Consider the following 17,645-nt stretch of genomic DNA (forward strand, 5'->3'; position numbering starts at 1 on the left):
AAAAAAAGAAAATCTTACAAAAAGTTAAAAAAAAAACTAGTTAATGATAGAGATCTAGAAGATAATAAGGCTAGCAGGAAGGAGCTTAAGAATGAAACTAGGAGAGCCAGAAGGGGCCACGAGAAGGCCTTGGTGAGCAAGATTAAGGAAAACACCAAAGCATTCTACAAAAACACAAAATGCTGGCAGAACTCAGCTGGCCAGACAGCATCTATGGGAGAAGGTAGTGACGACATTTCGGGCCGAAAACCTTCATCAGGAGGGCCTGCTGAGTTCTGCTAGCATTTTGTGTTTTTATTTATTTCCAGCATCTGCAGATTCACTCGTGTTGCCAAGGCATTCTACAAGTATGTGAAGAGCAAGTGGATAAGATGTGAGAGAATAGGACCAATCAAGTGTGACAGTGGGAAAGTGTGTATGGAACCGGAGGAAATAGCAGAGGTATTTTTGCTTCAGTATTCACTATGGAAAAGGAAATTGGTGATTGTAGGGATGACTTACAGTGGACTGAAAAGCTTGAGCATATAGACGTTAAGAAGCTTTTAGAAAGCATCAAGTTGGATAAGTCACTGGGATCAGATGAGATATACCCCAGGCTACTGTGGGAGACGAGAGAGGAGATTGCTGAGCCTCTGGCAATGATCTTTACATCATCAGTGGGGACAGGAGAGGTTCCGGAGGATTGGGGGGTTGCAGATGTTGTTCCCTTGTTCAAGAAAGGGAGTAGGGATAGCCCAGGAAATTATAGACCCGTGAGTTCAGTGGTTGGTAAAGGCATAGTATGATTAGGAATAGTCAGCATGGCTTTGTGAAAGGCAGGTTGTGCCTTATGAGCCTGATTGAATTCTTTAAGGATGTGACTAAATACATTGACGAAGGAAGAGCAGTAGATGTAGTGTTTATGAATTTCAGAAAGGCATTTGATAAGGTACCCCATGCAAGGCTTATTGAGAAAGTAAGGAGGCATGGGATCCAAGGGGATATTGCTTTGCGGATCCTGAGTTTCCTTGACAACAGAAGGCAAAGAGAGGTTGTAGACGGGTCATATTCTGCATGGAGGTTGGTCACCAGTGGAGTGCCTCAGGGATCTGTTCTGGGACCCTTACTCTCAGTGATTTTTATAAATGACCTGGATGAGGAAGTGGAGGGATGGTTTAGTAAATTTGCTGATAGGTTGGGGTACTGTGGATGGTGTGGAGGGCTGTCAGAGGTTACAGCGGGACATTGATAGGATGCATAATTGGCCTGAGAAGTGGCAGATGGAGTTTAACCCAGATAAGTGTGAGGTGGTTCATTTCGGTAGGTCAAATATGATGGCAGAATATAGTATTAATGATAAGACTCTTGACAGTCTGGAGGATCAGAGGGATCTTGGGGTCCAAAGGACACTCAAAGCTGCTGTGCAGGTTGACTCTGTGGTTGAGAAGGCGTATGGTGTATTGGCCTTCACCAACCGTGGGATTGAGTTCAAGAGCCGAGAGGTAATGTTACAGCTGTATAGGACCCTGGTCAGACCCCACGTGGAGTACTGTGCTCAGTTCTGGTCACCTCTCTACAGGGAGGATGTGGAAACTATAGAAAGGGTGCAGAGGAGATTTACAGGGATGTTGCCTGGATTGGGGAGCATGCCTTATGAGAATAGGTTGAGTGATCTCGGCCTTTTCTCCTTGGAGCGACAGAGGATGAGAGGTGACCTGATAGAGGTGTATAAGGTGCTGAGAGGCTTTGATCATGTGGATAGTCAGAGGCTTTTTCCCAGGGCTGAAATGGCTAGCACGAGAGGACACAGGTTTAAGGTGCTTGGAAGTAGGTACTGAGGAGATGTCAGGGATAAGTTTTTTATGCAGAGAGTGGTGAGTGCATGGACTGGGCTGCCGGTGATGGTGGTGGAGGTGGATACGATAGGGTCTTTTAAGAGACTCCTGGATAGGTACATGGAGTTTTGAAAAATAGAGGGCTATGGGTAAGCCTAGTAATTCCTAAGGTAAGGACATGTTTGGCACAGCATTGTGGGCTGAAGAGCCTGTATTGTGCTGTAGGTTTTCTATGTTTCTAAATTTGATGAGAGTGGGTGTGAGGGAACTTGTACCTGCCAGTTTGGCTGCTGCCTCGCAGAAGGCCAGGGCAAACTGCTTGATGATGTCAGTACTTGCATCGTCCAGGAAGTATCCAATGTAGCGAGAGCTTGTGTGAAGAGTCAGAGTGAGGCAGGAGGGGAATCCATCTGCAAACTTGTCGCCAGTCTTCTTCAGAGCTTTGTACAGCCTCTGCAGCTTGCTGTCTTCACACTACAATGAGACACAATAGTCACTGGCCACAGCACCATTCAGCCTGTCAGATTCCTCCTCGCTTGCAGGAAGAAAAAGGAAACCGGTATCACACTTATTGCAAACTGCTGCCATTCAGACACTTCTCCATCTCTCCGAAGAACACGGACTCTGCCCTCACCCTCATGCCTGACCAACTATTCCAGATTTTCTCGTTCGCTACCAGTCAGCGTGTCTCCCTCCCTCCACCCTCTGCATGTTCCACAGCTTCTGCTTTCCTGCAGATTTACAATGTCTCCATTCTTTGACATGACCCCGGTTCTCCACCGACTGGAAGAATGTCAGATGTAAGCCAGTGGCTGGAGGTGTGCCACAGGCATCGGTGCTGTGGAGCAAGCGTCTGATTGACGACACAAAAGCTGGTGCAGGTGGGGTTGTGTCATACACAGAGTGGCTGGTGAGTGCGGTGGGGTTGTGTCGTACACAGAGTGGCTGGTGAGTGCGGTGGGGTTGTGTCGTACACAGAGTGGCTGGTGAGTGTGGTGGGGTTGTGTCGTACACAGAGTGGCTGGTGAGTGCGGTGGGGTTGTGTCGTACACAGAGTGGCTGGTGAGTGCGGTGGGGTTGTGTCGTACACAGAGTGGCTGGTGAGTGCGGTGGGGTTGTGTCGTACACAGAGTGGCTGGTGAGTGCGGTGGGGTTGTGTCGTACACAGAGTGGCTGGTGAGTGTGGTGGGGCAATGGCAGGTGGAATGTAATGCAGAAACACAAGAGATTCTGCAGATGCTGGAAATCCAGAGCAACACACACAAGATGCTGCAGGATCTCAGTAGGCCAGGCAGTGTCCATGGAAATGAATAAACAGTTGATGTTTTGAGCTGAGACACTTCTTAAAGACTGGAAAGGAAAGGGGATAAGCTGTCAGAATAACAAAGATGGGGGAGGGGAAGGTGGATAGCGAGAATGAAATAGGTGAAGGCAGGTGGACAGAAAGCTAAAGGGCTGGAGAGGAAGAAATCTGGTAGAGGAGGAGAGTGGACTATGGGGAAGGGAAGGAGGAGGGATTGGCAGCTGAGGAGAGGGAAGTGGACTATGGGGAAGGGAAGGAGGAGGGATTGGCAGCTGAGGAGAGGGAAGTGGACTATGGGGAAGGGAAGGAGGAGGGATTGGCAGGTGAGGAGAGGTAAGGAGTCAGTGCGGAAAAGAACAAGAGGGAAGGGGAAGGGAATTTTTTTGAATGGAAGAGAAAATCGATATTTATGCCATCAGGTTGGAGGATGGCACAAGAGGAGGCAATGGACCAACAGGTTGGCTGGAGAATGGGGATTGGAAGTAAAATCTTTAGCCATCGGGAAGTTGTGCTTTTGGTGAATGGCGCAGAGATGCTCGACAAAGTGGTCCCCCGATTTACAATGTGTCTCACCAATGAAGGCTGCAGTAGGGGCAGCGGACACAATAACATCCATGATATTCAGAAGTGGGAAGGAGAGCAGCCAGAGGTTGTGGTACATATTGGTACCAATGACATAGGTAGGTAAAGGAAAGAGGTCCTGAAAAAAGACTACAGGGAGTTAGGAAGGAAGTTGAGAAGCAGGACTGCAAAGGTAGTAATCTCAGGATTACTGCCTGTGCCACACGACAGTGAGAATAGGAATAGGATGAGGTGGAGGATAAATGCGTGGCTGAGGGATTGGAGCAGGGGGCAGGGATTCAGATTTCTGGTTCATTGGGACCTCTTTTGGGGTAGGTGTGACCTGTACAAAAGGACTGGTTGCACTTGAATCCCAGGGGGACCAATATCCTGGCGGGGAGGTTTGCTAAGGCTACTGGAGAGTTTAAACTAGAATTGCTGGGGGGTGGGAACCAAATTGAAGAGACTGGGGAAGAAGAGGTTGGCTCACAAATAGAGAAAGCTTGTAGACAGTGCAAGAGGGAGGATAGACAGGTGATCAAGAAGGGACGCGCTCAGACCGATGGTTTGAGATATGTCTACTTTAATGCAAGGAGTATAATGAACAAAGTAGATGAGCTCAGAGTGTGAATCAGTACTTGGAGCTATGATGTGGTGGTCATTACAGAGACTTGGATGGCTCAGGATCAGGAATGGTTACTTAGAGTGGCAGGCTTTAGATGTTTCAGAAAGGACAGGGAGGGAGACAAAAGAGGTGGGGGTGTGGCACTGTTGATCAGAGATAGTGACATGGCTGCAGAAAAGGTGGAAGTCATGGAGAAATTGTCTACAGAGTCTCTGTGGGTGGAAGTTAGGAACAGGAAGGGGTCAATAACTCTACTGGGTGTCTTTTTATAAATCATCCAATAGTAACAGGGACATCGAGGAGCAGAAAGGGAGACAGATTGTGGAAAGGTGTAATAATAACAGGGTTGTCATGGTGGGAGACTTTAATTTCCCAAATATTGATTGGCATGTCCCTAGAATGAGGGGTTCAGATGGGGCGGAGTTTGTGAGGTGTGTTCAAGAAGGTTTCTTGACACAATATGTAGATAAACCTACAAGAGGAGAGGCTGTACTTGATCTGGTATTGGGAAATGAACCTGGTGAGGTGTCAGATCTCTCAGTGAGAGAGCATTTTGGAGATAGTGATCACAATTCTATCTCCTTTACCATAGCATTGGAAAGGGATAGGAATAGATAAGTTAGGACCATGTTTAACTGGAGTAAGGGGAAATATCAGGCTATCAGGCAGGAACTTGGAAGCGTAAATTGGGAACAGATGTTCTCAGGGAAATGTGTGGAGGAAATGTGGCAAATATTCAGGGGATATTTGCGTGGAGTTCTGCATAGATACATTCCAATGAGACAGGGAAGTTATGGTAGGGTACAGGAACCGTGGTGTACAAAGGCTGTTGGAAATCTAGTCAAGAAAAAGAGCTTACGAAAGGTTCAAAAAACTAGTTAATGATAGAGATCCAGAAGATTATAAGGCTAGCAGGAAGGAGTTTAAGAATGAAATTAGGTGAGCCAGAAGGGGTCATGAGAAGGCCTTGACAGACAGGATTAAAGAAAACCCCAAGGCATTCTACAAGTATATGAAGAGCAAGAGGATAAGATGTGAGAGAATAGGACCAATCAAGTGTGACAGTGGGAAAGTGTGTATGGAACTGGAGGAGATGGCAGAAGTACTTAATGAATACTTTGCTTCAGTATTCACTACAGAAAAAGATCTTGGTGATTGTAAGGATGACTTATAGCGGACTGTAAAGCTTGAGCATGTAGATATTAAGAAAGAGGATGTGCTGGAGCTTTTGAAAAGCATCAAGTTGGATAGGTCACCGGGACTGGATGAGATGTACTGCAGGCTACTGTGGGAAGCAAGGGAAGAGATTGCTGAACCTCTGGCATCAATGGGGACAGGAGAGGTTCTGGAGAATTGGAGGGTTGCGGATGTTGTTCCATTATTCAAGAAAGGGAGTTGAGATAGCCCAAGAAATTATAGACCAGTAGGTCTTACTTCAGTGGTTGGTAAGTTGATGGAGAAGATCCTGAGAGGCAGGATTTATGAACATTTGTAGAGGCATAATATGATTAGGAATAGTCAGCATGGCTTTGTCAAAGGCAGGTCGTGACTGATTGAATTTTTTGAGGATGTGACTGAACACATTGATGAAGGTAGAGCAGTAGATGTCGTGTATATGGATTTCAGCAAGGCATTTGACAAGGTACGCAATGCAACGCTTACTGAGAAAGTAGGGAGGCATGGGATCCAAGGGGACATTGCATTGTCAATGCAGAACTGGCTTGCCCACAGAAGGCTAGGAGTGATTGTAGATGGGTCATATTCTGCACAGAGGACAGTGACCAGTGGAGTGCCTCAGGGATCTGTTCGGGGACACTTACTCTTTGTGATTTTTATAAATGATCTGGATGAGGAAGTGGAGGGGATAGGTTAGTCAACTTGCTGATGACACAAAGATTGGAGGTGTTGTGGATAGTGTGGAGGGCTGTCAGAGGTTACAGTGGGACATTGATAGGATGCAAAACTGGGCTGAGAAGTGGCAGATGGAGTTCAACCCAGATAAGTGTGAGGTGGTTAATTTTGGTAGGTCAAATATGATGGCAGAATATAGTATTAATGGTAAGACTCTTGGCAGTGTGGAGGGTCAGAGTGATCTTGTCCATAGGACACTCAAAGCTGCTACACAGGTTGACTCTGTGGTTAAGAAGGCATACGGTGCATTGGCCTTCATCAATCGTGGGTTTGAGTTTAGCAGCCGAGAGGTGATGTTGCAGCTATATAGGACCCTGGTCAGACCCCACTTGGAGTACTGTGCTCAGTTCTGGTCACCTAACTGTAGGAAAGATATAGAGACCAAAGAAAGGGTGCAGAGGATATTTACAAGAATGTTGCCTGGATTGGGGGGCATGCCTTATAAGAATAGGTTGAGTGAACTCGGCCTTTTCTCCTTGGAGTAACAAAGGATAGAGGTAACCTGATAGAGTTGTATAAGATGATGAGAGGCATTGATTGTGTGGATAGTCAGAGCTTTTTCCCAGGGCTGAAATGGCTAGTACAAGAGGGCACAGTTTTAAGGTGCTTGGAAGTAGGTACAGAGGAGATGTCAGGGGTAAGTTTTTTACTCAGAGGGTGGTAAGCGTGTGGAATGGGCTGCTGGCAACAGTGGTGGAGGCGGATACGATAGAGTCTTTTAAGAGAGTCCTGGACAGGTACATGGAGCTTAGAAAAATAGAGGGCTATGGGTAACCCTAGGTAATTTCTAAGGTAAGTACATGTTCAGCACAGCTTTTGGGCCGAAGGGCCTGTATTGTGCTGTAGGTTTTCTATGTTCTAGATGACCCCAGCTGATTTACAATGGGTCCCACTAATAGAGGCTTTAGCAGAAGCACAGGAGACAATAGATGACCCCAGCGATTTACAGGCGAATTGTTGCCTCACCTGGGAGTCTGAATGGAGGTGAGGGAGCAGATGTGGCACTTTGGCCACTCGCAGCTGTAAGTGCTGGAAGGGAGATTAGTGGGGAGGGTTGAATGGGCAAAGGATTTTTCCCTCCCCATCTCTCTTTTTCTATTCCTCACTCTGGCCCCTTGCTTCTTCTTACCTGCCTATCACCTCCTCATGGGTCCCTTCCTCCTTCCCTTTCTTCCAGGGTGCACTCTCCTGTCCTATCAGATTCCTTCTTCTCCAGTCCTTTATCTTTCCCGCTCACCTGGCTTCACCATTCAGCTGCCCTCTCTTCCTTCCCCTCCCCACCTTTTATTCTGACTTCTCCCTTCCTTTCCAGTCCTTAACAAGTGTCTTGGCCCAAAACGTCGACTGTTTATTCGGTGCTGCCTGGCCTGCTGAGTTCCTCCAGCATTTTGTGTGTGAAGTTTAATGCAGACAAGTGTGAGATGATGCACTTTGTGAGGACAGACAGGACAGGACATACAGAGTAAATGGGGGGGGGGGGCACGCTCAAGTGTGTGGGACATTGTGGTGCAAGTGCACAGCTCCCTGATAGTGGTGGCAGTGAAGAAGCCACTTGGTATGTTTGATTTTACGGCCCAGGCCATGAGTGGAAGTGTCGCAGCTGCACCAGACATCGGTTAGATTGCACTTAGAGACTTTGAAGAACCCCAATCAACTCAGCACAGGATGTGGTAGTCCTACAAGAGTACAGAAGAGATTCATCAGGGTGGAGGAACCCAGCAGGCCGAGAGGTGCTGATATCCTGAATCAGGGTCTTGACTCAGAACAGTGACAATTTCTCCCCGCCTCCACAGACACGGCCTGAACTGCTGAGTTCCTGCCACAGGCTGCCTGTTGCTCCAGATTCAGTCTGGCTGACTCATTGGTTGTCACTGGACTTGGTATTACAAGGAGAGCTTTGATAAGACAGGTTCATTCTCACTGGAGTGTGGGAGCTGAGAGGTGAACTAATAACAGTTTATAAAGTTGTGAAGGTCACAGTCTTTGTCTGATGTTGGGTCAGTCTAGAATAGAGGCACAGGTTTAAACCGAGAGGCGAAAGAGTTAAAGGAGATCTGAGGGGTGGTGGGTACAAATTTACACAGATGAGGAGGAATTTCTTTAGCCAGCGTGTAGTGATTCTGTGAAATTCATTGCCACAGACGGCTCTGGTCATTGGGTGTATTTAAAGTGAAGGTTAACGGGTTCTTTATCAGTCAGGCTGTCAAGGGTTACAGGAGGAAGGCAGGAGAATGGGGTTGAGAGGGATAATAAATCAGCCACGATGGAATGGTGGAGCAGACTTAATGGGCGGAATGACCTAATTCTGCTTCTGTGTCTGATGGTCTGAGTAGACTGAGCTTCCAGGGAATGTGGGTACAATGATAATGTTTAAAAGACATTTGGACAGGTACATGTTTGGAACAGTTTAAGGGATATGCGGATAAATGGGACCGGCTCAGACAGACCACTCGGTCTAATGGACAAGATGAGCCAAAAGGCCAGTCTACGACACTACAGCAATACAGGAAGAGTCCAGAGCCTGAGGAAAGTTCCTCACTCTGTCCCTTATCCACTGGTTCTATCAGGACTAAAGGCTCACGTTTCCCCATTGAGCTGGGCCTTACTGTGAAGAAATGGCAGAGGCTGATGTGTGGGAAGACCTCGTGAGCTTGGTTCCTGCCGCACTGTTTCTCAGTTTCTTCCCAGAATGCCGTCAGCTTGGCCCAGAGTGGACCCGATGGACACAGATACACCACATACTCCTGTGGAATGGGATCATTGCGGGTCGGGTCATTCTCATGCGCAAGAATCCTGTTGGAGACATTGTTGTTGTGAGTCTACAGGAGGTGATGTGTGTCATGAAGTTATAGATGACCACAGCACAAACATTTGCCAAACTTATTCTGGCCAGACCCATCAACCTGAACCCAGACCGCATCCCTCCCATCCATGTATCTAACCAAAATTCTCTTAAATGTTGAAATCTAACCTGCATCCATCATTTCCACTGCCAGCTCGTTCCACACTCTCATCACCCTCTGAGTGAAGAAGTTCCCTCTCAGGTTCCTCTGAGGTGGACCATACTAACTCATACAATGGCTGAATGGTCTTTGTCACCGGAGAGGGACGAGATGTTGTGAGGGAAGTGTGAGGAGTCAGCTTGAAGGAGGGGTGGGAGGACAGCATGGGCTGTGGTGATGAATGGCTTGTTTTGCTGCTGTTTTGGTGAAGCATGGTGCTCAGGAGGGAACAGTGAGATCAGCCCTGTGGAGATCATTGTGTACGCCTGAGATCACCTCAGAGGGAGGATGGGCCTGGGCTCAGGGGGTTACTGAGGGCCTCTGAGGCATTTGTTCTGCATCCTGTGATCCAGCTGAGGAGGAGTGTGAGCAGGCAGACCTCCTGCAGAAGGCAGAGCCACTGACAATGGTGGATGGTCCTCAAGTTGCTGTTAGCAGAGTGTCGACGCATCCACCAGTCCTGGGAAACAGGAGCAACCCAAGCACCATGTTGGACAGCATGGCCCCCTTTTGTACAAAGAAATGGTGAGGGGTTCATACTGTGGCAATGAGGTTTTTAAGGGGTGGGGATTGGCAGTGAGATCTGCAGTTGCTCAGGGGCATTGGGCATTTCTGGGAGTTGGGCTCAGGAAATCTCAGAGCCCCAGTATCAGCTGCCCTGATACTGAGTGAGGGCCAAATCCATCAGGGAGACCTGGTGCATGTATCATCCTGTGGTGGTATCTGAAACAGAGCCTTAGGGGAGAGGGTGTCGTCACAGGAAGGTAGCAAAATCACCACAACTGAAGTGGGGGAGGAGTCACACACATCCGCCTGTTCACAGACAGGAAACCACCCCTGCCATCTATAGTCTGCAGGTGGAGAGAACCATGAAGATGAACCAGCAGGACAGCAACATCAAATCACATCCCCATTGTCCTCCATTCATTCCTCGTCCTCCCCTTCCTTCCCAACCCACTCCTCCACCACCTTCCCTCACCTCAGTCATTGCAATAACATAGTGACCTCATTTTTTGGTAAGAACTGTTAATGAGTTACTTACTCTTCAATAGTCTGCTACATCCATGTAGTTCTTCAGTTACTACAGTAACCTTCACCGGGAGTGAGCTTGTAACCCATCACTGGGAGTGAGGCTGTATCTGGTTACTGGGAGTGAGCCTGTTATCTGTCAGTGGGAGTGAGGCTGTATCCTGTTACTGGGAGTCAGCCAGTTACCCGTCACTGGGTGTGAACCTGTAACCCATCACTGGGAGTGAACCTGTAACCCGTCACTGTGAACCTATAACCCATCACTGGGAGTGAACCTGTAACCTGTCAGTGTGAGTGAACCTGTTACCCGTCACTGGGAGTGAGGCTGTAACCCGTCACTGGGAGTGAGGCTGTAACCCGTCACTGGGGGTGAGGTTGTATCCTGTTACTGGGAGTAAACCTGTAACCCATCACTGGGAGTGAACCTGTAACCTATCAGTGCGAGTGAACCTGTTACCCGTCACTGGGAGTGAGGCTGTAACCCGTCACTGGGAGTGAGGCTGTAACCTATCACTGGGAATGAACCTGTAACCTATCAGTGTGAGTGAACCTGTTACCCGTCACTGGGAGTGAGGCTGTAACCCATCACTGAGAGTGAGGCTGAAACCCGCTACTGGGAGTGAACCTGTAACCTGTCTGTGTGAGTGAACCTGTAATCCATCACTGGGAGTGAACCTGTAACCTATCAGTGTGAGTGAACCTGTTACCCGTCACTGGGAGTGAGGCTGTAACCCGTCACTGGGAGTGAGGTTGTATCCTGTTACTGGGAGTGAACCTGTAACCCATCACTGGGAGTGAACCTGTAACCTATCAGTGTGAATGAACCTGTTACCCGTCACTGGGAGTGAGGCTGTAACCTGCTACTGGGAGTGATCCTGTAACCTATCACTGGGAACGAACCTGTAACCTGTCAGTGTGAGTGAACATGTAACCCGTCACTGGGAGTGAACCTGTTACCCATCACTGGCAGTGAGGCTGTAACCCATCACTGGGAGTGAGGCTGAAACCCGCTACTGGGAGTGAACCTGTAACCTGTCTGTGTGAGTGAACCTGTAATCCATCACTGGGAGTGAGGTGTAACCCATCACTGGGAGTGAGGTTGTAACCCGTCACCGGGAGTGAGGCTGTAACCTGTCACTGGGAGTGAGGTTGTATCCTGTTACTGGGAGTGAACCTGTAATCCATCACTGGGAGTGAACCTGTAACCTATCAGTGTGAGTGAACCTGTTACCCGTCACTGGGAGTGAGGCTGTAAATTGCTACTGGGAGTGAACCTGTAACCCGTCAGTGTGAGTGAACATGTAACCCGTCACTGGGAGTAAACCTGTTACCCGTCACTGGGAGTGAGGCTGTAACCCACCACTGGGAGTGAGGCTGAAACCCGCTACTGGGAGTGAACCTGTAACCCATCACTGGAAGTGAACTTGTAACCCATCACCGGGAGTGGCCTGTAACCCATCAGTGTGAGTGAACCTGTAACCCGTCACTGGGAGTGAACCTGTTACCCGTCACTGGGAGTGAACCTGTAACCTGTCAGTGTGAGTGAACCTGTAACCCATCACTGGGAGTGAACCTGTAACCTGTCAGTGTGAGTGAACCTGTTACCCGTCACTGGGAGTGAGGCTGTAACCCGTCACTGGGAGTGAGGCTGTAACCTGTCACTGGGAGTGAGGTTGTATCCTGTTACTGGGAGTGAACCTGTAACCCATCACTGGGAGTGAACCTGTAACCTATCAGTGTGAGTGAACCTGTTACCCGTCACTGGGAGTGATCCTGTAACCTATCACTGGGAATGAACCTGTAACCTGTCAGTGTGAGTGAACATGTAACCTGTCACTGGGAGTGAACCTGTTATCCATCACTGGCAGTGACCCTGTAATCCATCACTGGGAGTGAACCTGTAACCTATCAGTGTGAGTGAACCTGTTACCCGTCACTGGGAGTGAACCTGTAACCTGTCTGTGTGAGTGAACCTGTAATCCATCACTGGGAATGAGCCTGTAACCCGTCACTGGGAGTGAACCTGTTACCCGTCACTGGGAGTGAGGCTGTAACCCATCACTGGGAGTGAGGCTGAAACCCGCTACTGGGAGTGAACCTGTAACCTGTCTGTGTGAGTGAACCTGTAATCCATCACTGGGAGTGAACCTGTAACCTATCAGTGTGAGTGAACCTGTTACCCGTCACTTGGAGTGAAGCTGTAACCCGTCACTGGGATTGAGGTTGTATCCTGTTACTGGGAGTGAACCTGTAACCCATCACTGGGAGTGATCCTGTAACCCATCACTGGGAACGAACCTGTAACCTGTCAGTGTGAGTGAACATGTAACCCGTCACTGGGAGTGAACCTGTTACCCATCACTGGCAGTGAGGCTGTAACCCATCACTGGGAGTGAGGCTGAAACCCGCTACTGGGAGTGAACCTGTAACCTGTCTGTGTGAGTGAACCTGTAATCCATCACTGGGAGTGAGGTGTAACCCATCACTGGGAGTGAGGTTGTAACCCGTCACCGGGAGTGAGGCTGTAACCCGTCACTGGGAGTGAGGTTGTATCCTGTTACTGGGAGTGAACCTGTAACCCGTCAGTGTGAGTGAACATGTAACCCGTCACTGGGAGTAAACCTGTTACCCATCACTGGGAGTGAGGCTGTAACCCACCACTGGGAGTGAGGCTGAAACCCGCTACTGGGAGTGAACCTGTAACCCATCACTGGAAGTGAACTTGTAACCCATCACCGGGAGTGGCCTGTAACCCATCAGTGTGAGTGAACCTGTAACCCGTCACTGGGAGTGAACCTGTTACCCGTCACTGGGAGTGAACCTGTAACCTGTCAGTGTGAGTGAACCTGTAACCCATCACTGGGAGTGAACCTGTAACCTGTCAGTGTGAGTGAACCTGTTACCCGTCACTGGGAGTGAGGCTGTAACCCGTCACTGGGAGTGAGGCTGTAACCTGTCACTGGGAGTGAGGTTGTATCCTGTTACTGGGAGTGAACCTGTAACCCATCACTGGGAGTGAACCTGTAACCTATCAGTGTGAGTGAACCTGTTACCCGTCACTGGGAGTGATCCTGTAACCTATCACTGGGAATGAACCTGTAACCTGTCAGTGTGAGTGAACATGTAACCTGTCACTGGGAGTGAACCTGTTATCCATCACTGGCAGTGAGGCTGTAACCCATCACTGGGAGTGAGGCTGAAACCTATCAGTGTGAGTGAACCTGTTACCCGTCACTGGTTAGTGAACCTGTAACCTGTCTGTGTGAGTGACCCTGTAATCCATCACTGGGAGTGAACCTGTAACCTATCAGTGTGAGTGAACCTGTTACCCATCACTGGGAGTGAACCTGTAACCTGTCTGTGTGAGTGAACCTGTAATCCATCACTGGGAATGAGCCTGTAACCCGTCACTGGGAGTGAACCTGTTACCCGTCACTGGGAGTGAGGCTGTAACCCATCACTGGGAGTGAGGCTGAAACCCGCTACTGGGAGTGAACCTGTAACCCATCACTGGGAATGAACCTGTAACCCGTCAGTGTGAGTGAACATGTAACCCGTCACTGGGAGTGAACCTGTTACCCACCACCGGGAGTGGCCTGTAACCCATCACTGTGAGTGAACCTGTAATCCATCACTGGGATTGAACCTGTAACCTATCAGTGTGAGTGAACCTGTTACCCGTCACTGGGAGTGAGGCTGCAACCTGCTACTGTGAGTGAACCTGTAACCCATCACTGGGAATGAACCTGTAACCCATCAGTGTGAGTGAACATGTAACCCGTCACTGGGAGTGAACCTGTTACCCATCACTGGGAGTGAGGCTGTAACCCACCACTGGGAGTGAGGCTGAAACCCACTACTGGGAGTGAACCTGTAACCCATCACTGGAAGTGAACTTGTAACCCATCACTGGGAGTGGCCTGTAACCCATCAGTGTGAGTGAACCTGTAATCCATCACTGGGTGTAAACCAGTAACCGGTCACTGGGAGTGAACCTGTAACCGGTCACTGTGAGTGAACCTGTAACCCATCACTGTGAGTGAACCTGTAACCTGTCACTGGGTGTGAACTTGTAACCAGTCACTGTGAGTGAACCTGTAACCCATCACTGTGAGTGAACCTGTAACCCATCACTGGGTGTGAACCTGTACCCCGTCACTGTGAGTGAACCTGTATCCCGTCACTGGGAGTGAACCTGTACCCCGTCACTGTGAGTGCACCTGTAACCCATCACTGGGAGTGAACCTGTAACCCATCACTGTGAGTGAACCTGTAACCCATCACTGGGTGTGAACCTGTACCCCGTCACTGTGAGTGAACCTGTAACCCATCACTGGGAATGAACCTGTAACCCATCAGTGTGAGTGAACATGTAACCCGTCACTGGGAGTGAACCTGTTACCCATCACTGGGAGTGAGGCTGTAACCCACCACTGGGAGTGAGGCTGAAACCCACTACTGGGAGTGGACCTGTAACCCATCACTGGAAGTGAACTTGTAACCCATCACTGGGAGTGGCCTGTAACCCATCAGTGTGAGTGAACCTGTAATCCATCACTGGGTGTAAACCAGTAACCGGTCACTGGGAGTGAACCTGTAACCGGTCACTGTGAGTGAACCTGTAACCCATCACTGTGAGTGAACCTGTAACCTGTCACTGGGTGTGAACTTGTAACCAGTCACTGTGAGTGAACCTGTAACCCATCACTGTGAGTGAACCTGTAACCCATCACTGGGTGTGAACCTGTACCCCGTCACTGTGAGTGAACCTGTACCCCGTCACTGGGAGTGAACCTGTACCCCGTCACTGTGAGTGCACCTGTAACCCGTCACTGGGAGTGAACCTGTAACCCATCACTGTGAGTGAACCTGTAACCCATCACTGGGTGTGAACCTGTACCCCGTCACTGTGAGTGAACCTGTACCCCGTCACTGGGAGTGAACCTGTACCCCGTCACTGTGAGTGCACCTGTAACCCGTCACTGGGAGTGGCCTGTAACCCATCAGTGTGAGTGAACCTGTAATCCATCACTGGGTGTAAACCAGTAACCGGTCACTGGGAGTGAACCTGTAACCCGTCACTGGGAGTGAACCTGTAACCCATCACTGTGAGTGAACCTGTAACCCATCACTGGGTGTGAACCTGTACCCCGTCACTGTGAGTGAACCTGTACCCCGTCACTGGGAGTGAACCTGTACCCTGTCACTGTGAGTGCACCTGTAACCCGTCACTGGGAGTGAACCTGTAACCCATCACTGTGAGTGAACCTGTAACCCATCACTGGGTGTGAACCTGTACCCCGTCACTGTGAGTGAACCTGTACCCCGTCACTGGGAGTGAACCTGTACCCCGTCACTGTGAGTGCACCTGTAACCCGTCACTGGGAGTGAACCTGTAACCCATCACTGGAAGTGAACTTGTAACCCATCACTGGGAGTGGCCTGTAACCCATCAGTGTGAGTGAACCTGTAATCCATCACTGGGTGTAAACCAGTAACCTGTCAGTGTGAGTGAACCTGTTACCCGTCACTGGGAGTGAGGCTGTAACCCGTCACTGGGAGTGAGGCTGTAACCTGTCACTGGGAGTGAGGTTGTATCCTGTTACTGGAAGTGAACCTCTAACCCATCACTGGGAGTGAACCTGTAACCTATCAGTGTGAGTGAACCTGTTACCCGTCACTGGGAGTGATCCTGTAACCTATCACTGGGAATGAACCTGTAACCTGTCAGTGTGAGTGAACATGTAACCTGTCACTGGGAGTGAACCTGTTATCCATCACTGGCAGTGAGGCTGTAACCCATCACTGGGAGTGAGGCTGAAACCTATCAGTGTGAGTGAACCTGTTACCCGTCACTGGGAGTGAACCTGTAACCTGTCTGTGTGAGTGACCCTGTAATCCATCACTGGGAGTGAACCTGTAACCTATCAGTGTGAGTGAACCTGTTACCCGTCACTGGGAGTGAACCTGTAACCTGTCTGTGTGAGTGAACCTGTAATCCATCACTGGGAATGAGCCTGTAACCCGTCACTGGGAGTGAACCTGTTACCCGTCACTGGGAGTGAGGCTGTAACCCATCACTGGGAGTGAGGCTGAAACCCGCTACTGGGAGTGAACCTGTAACCCATCACTGGGAATGAACCTGTAACCCGTCAGTGTGAGTGAACATGTAACCCGTCACTGGGAGTGAACCTGTTACCCACCACCGGGAGTGGCCTGTAACCCATCACTGTGAGTGAACCTGTAATCCATCACTGGGATTGAACATGTAACCTATCAGTGTGAGTGAGGCTGTAACCCATCACTGGGAGTGTGGCTGTAACCTGCTACTGGGAGTGAACCTGTAACCCATCACTGGGAATGAACCTGTAACCCATCAGTGTGAGTGAACATGTAACCCGTCACTGGGAGTGAACCTGTTACTCATCACTGGGAGTGAGGCTGTAACCCACCACTGGGAGTGAGGCTGAAACCCACTACTGGGAGTGAACCTGTAACCCATCACTGGAAGTGAACTTGTAACCCATCACTGGGAGTGGCCTGTAACCCATCAGTGTGAGTGAACCTGTAATCCATCACTGGGTGTAAACCAGTAACCGGTCACTGGGAGTGAACCTGTAACCGGTCACTGTGAGTGAACCTGTAACCCATCACTGTGAGTGAACCTGTAACCTGTCACTGGGTGTGAACTTGTAACCAGTCACTGTGAGTGAACCTGTAACCCATCACTGTGAGTGAACCTGTAACCCATCACTGGGTGTGAACCTGTACCCCGTCACTGTGAGTGAACCTGTACCCCGTCACTGGGAGTGAACCTGTACCCCGTCACTGTGAGTTCACCTGTAACCCATCACTGGGAGTGAACCTGTAACCCATCACTGTGAGTGAACCTGTAACCCATCACTGGGTGTGAACCTGTACCCCGTCACTGTGAGTGAACCTGTAACCCATCACTGGGAATGAACCTGTAACCCATCAGTGTGAGTGAACATGTAACCCGTCACTGGGAGTGAACCTGTTACCCATCACTGGGAGTGAGGCTGTAACCCACCACTGGGAGTGAGGCTGAAACCCACTACTGGGAGTGGACCTGTAACCCATCACTGGAAGTGAACTTGTAACCCATCACTGGGAGTGGCCTGTAACCCATCAGTGTGAGTGAACCTGTAATCCATCACTGGGTGTAAACCAGTAACCGGTCACTGGGAGTGAACCTGTAACCGGTCACTGTGAGTGAACCTGTAACCCATCACTGTGAGTGAACCTGTAACCTGTCACTGGGTGTGAACTTGTAACCAGTCACTGTGAGTGAACCTGTAACCCATCACTGTGAGTGAACCTGTAACCCATCACTGGGTGTGAACCTGTACCCCGTCACTGTGAGTGAACCTGTACCCCGT

The 17,645-nt window shown here is 49.5% G+C and overlaps 1 protein-coding gene across 1 annotated transcript in view; it reads right to left on the reverse strand.

The window, feature by feature from the left end:
• Positions 1–17,645, reverse strand: part of LOC140727445 (ubiquitin-associated and SH3 domain-containing protein A-like) — a 129,016-nt gene that overhangs the window by 61,981 nt on the left and 49,390 nt on the right. Inside the window, exons 3-4 of the mRNA XM_073044746.1 lie at positions 8,821–9,007; positions 2,090–2,288 (exon numbers count right to left, since the gene is read on the reverse strand). Coding sequence (XP_072900847.1) covers positions 2,090–2,288; positions 8,821–9,007 — 386 coding nt within the window. The remainder of the gene's footprint in view (positions 1–2,089; positions 2,289–8,820; positions 9,008–17,645) is intronic.

The sequence above is a fragment of the Hemitrygon akajei genome, chromosome 5, assembly GCF_048418815.1.
Source record: "Hemitrygon akajei chromosome 5, sHemAka1.3, whole genome shotgun sequence".
NCBI classification, from domain to species: Eukaryota; Metazoa; Chordata; class Chondrichthyes; order Myliobatiformes; family Dasyatidae; genus Hemitrygon; species Hemitrygon akajei.